General features: G+C 36.6%; 1 protein-coding gene across 1 annotated transcript; it reads right to left on the bottom strand.

Annotated features, from left to right (window-relative positions):
* Nucleotides 1-1,987: 1,987 nt before the first annotated feature.
* On the bottom strand, nt 1,988-2,769 carry LOC128133432 (uncharacterized). The gene is made up of 2 exons (XM_052770874.1): nt 2,583-2,769; nt 1,988-2,458 (listed from the first exon to the last, which is right to left on the bottom strand). Exons 1-2 carry the CDS (start codon nt 2,598-2,600, stop codon nt 1,988-1,990), a joined length of 489 nt encoding a protein of 162 aa, XP_052626834.1. The 5' UTR covers nt 2,601-2,769.

Consider the following 2,769-nt stretch of genomic DNA (forward strand, 5'->3'; position numbering starts at 1 on the left):
GGGGACATAGAAAATTCGACAGATTCAAGATTACTTCTTGGATTGATTGTTGTATCCTCTAGACAGATCCCTACCAGAGAAATTTCTGTCTTAAGACTGCAATTTGCAGGCCTCAATCTACATAAGTTCGTTTTTGTGTTTCTGTTGTAAACATAAACCATCAAGTATGTTTTCTGTAAACTGATTCTTGTATATTACACACACACACACACACACACATATATATATATATATATATATATATATATATATATATATATATATATATATATATATATATATATTTCAATTTCGTTTGTTTTATTTTTATTAATCTTGTGGATTGTATACTTCTGTCATAGCATTCGTGACGGAGTGTTTTGGATTTCTGAAGGATTTCGAAAAACTTTTTTACTAAAGTTAAATTTGATGGGAAAATTTTAAAAGGTAATCCGTGCTACCCATGCTACATACTAGATTTGCACCTATATTCAACCAATGCCAATGAATGAGACTAAATTTCTTAGTACGATATTATACTTAATTTATCACATAACTTCAATAAATTTGTATCTTATAATGGAATACCCATTTTGCAAACTTAATACGGAGTGTTTATGTTAGAAGAGTAATTTAACCATAGAGGTTGTTTGGTCATTTTATAAATATTATAAGATTTCAAAATCATATCCGGTGCATATCATTGATAAATGTTGTGGTGATCCCAGGAAGTGTTGAATGTTGTGTTATTCGTGAACTGGAAAACTGATAAAGTGTTGAAACTAAATGATTACGTATGTGTAGAACGCATCGATGTAAAAATCATTGTTGTACGTTGCTATTTCTCTTACACTAACGAGTCCTATAAGAGTGATGGGTATGGGCACTCTACTAACGGCGTTTTTCTGTGCCACTTAAGCACCAAAAGTTTTCTTAATCTCCACCTTTATTTGTTGGGGGTGGTGTTCAATTTCCTCAACGCCGTTGAGGTGAAGAAATGCAGAAAAAAAGAAAGCCATTGATTGGCTGGAAATGGACGTCTCAACTCGTTTTCGTGGCCACAAGATTCAACCAACGAGGTGCAACGAGTTAGAGGGGGCGGTGTTCCCCTCGTTAAGACGGCGTTGAGCCGTGCCACGTCACACTAGTCTCTTCTCGTTGAGGCCATACCAGGTGCTCTAATTGGGGATAGTAGACAACAACATGAAGAAGGAGAAGAATGGGATGAGTGGGTGGGTGGGCAGGGGTTGGGTAGGGTAGGTTAGGGGTGTGGGCGTGGGTGTTTGGGTTGGGAGTGAGGTGGGCTGTGGGCCACTATTTTTGTTTTATATTTATTTTAAATTGTAAATAGGGAAACAGAAAGGCCAAAACTAAAGAGCATCAAAGATAATCCTCAAACCCTTTTTTATATATGGTCTATAACGTACATTTTCCATAAGTTACTTGATTTTATTTTTGTGTTTTCTGATTACATTAAATCATTAATGATATAACGAAGACATTGTGGTGGATGATTTGTGTAAGTATACTTGTATAGTCTGTGTTTATAGATCTCTTTTATGTATCTATGTTTGTTGGTTGGGAAGGATGCGTATGGACCATCATCATGCATAATTATTGTATAAATGTTAATAATGGAACTAGAAAAGTAGAAACAAAGAAACGTGAGTCTACATGAATGGCTCGGTGTAAAGTGATCTCGATAGCTTTTATATATCTTTATATATACTAGATAAAAACTTGTAATATTAATGAAACCTTTAATAAATAATAGAAGCTTTTACTTTTATATGGGAAGTATATATGATTAGTTTACGGAAGCAACATGAAAGAAAACCAAAATTAATAGCATTGGTAGCAACAAATATCTTATTATTCTAGGAGATGCACATTCCAACAACGCACATGCAAAATCAACCGCGATTGGCTCTAGGCTGCACTCCCACTGTTTTCAGATTCGTAGAGTCGCTAGATCTGCGTTTCAACAATTTATCCACGTAAGAATAGTCTATAAAAAAACAACCAAGAACGGATGAATATGAAGTGAAGAATTAATCGCAATGCAAGCGAACCGGGTTGAGTAAATATTGGCAGTGCCATCCATGGGCACCGCGTCATCACGTTTCTGAATGTGAGCCACTTTTCGGAGGACTGATTTGCTGATGAATTTGTCTCCAGAGGCGAGGGCTGAGTCTGGACTATCGACCTCTGGCATCATGCTTCTATTGGTCTTGTTTACCTGCACTCCGGGGTGATGAAACAGCTGCATTGTAACGCTCCTCACTGCAAGAAACACAGCTCCACCCGTGAATCCAAGCAATATATATATCGGGAAAAGATCGGCTCTTGATTTAAGCTTGGCTGTGGTAGTATTCATGTCGGTCTTGGTGGCGGATGCAGACTTGGGGATGGTTGAGGAAACAAACCCACGTTTCGTTCCACACAAATGATTGTAGCAAGAAATTGATCGCAAATACCTCTGCATGAAAGCATTCCATCATTTGTTCATCCAAATTTTTACAACCATGTAATCCAAAAAAGAAAATTCCTATTTTTTACATGCAATAAGGAGTATTATGAAGAAATTGATGTCGTATACGTACCGAAGCAAAGGAAGCCATGATGTATGGATGAAACTAACTTTGATAATGAATTATCAAACCTCAAAATTAAGGAGGAAGAAGTGAAGGGAAGGGGGATAAGAATTATGCAGATATCATGTTTTTGTACATGTAAAAAAGTGGATGTGGGGAGGCCATGTTCGATACACTATGAAACTGTAAATGCAGT

The sequence above is a fragment of the Lactuca sativa genome, chromosome 4 (genome assembly GCF_002870075.4).
Source record: "Lactuca sativa cultivar Salinas chromosome 4, Lsat_Salinas_v11, whole genome shotgun sequence".
NCBI classification, from domain to species: Eukaryota; Viridiplantae; Streptophyta; class Magnoliopsida; order Asterales; family Asteraceae; genus Lactuca; species Lactuca sativa.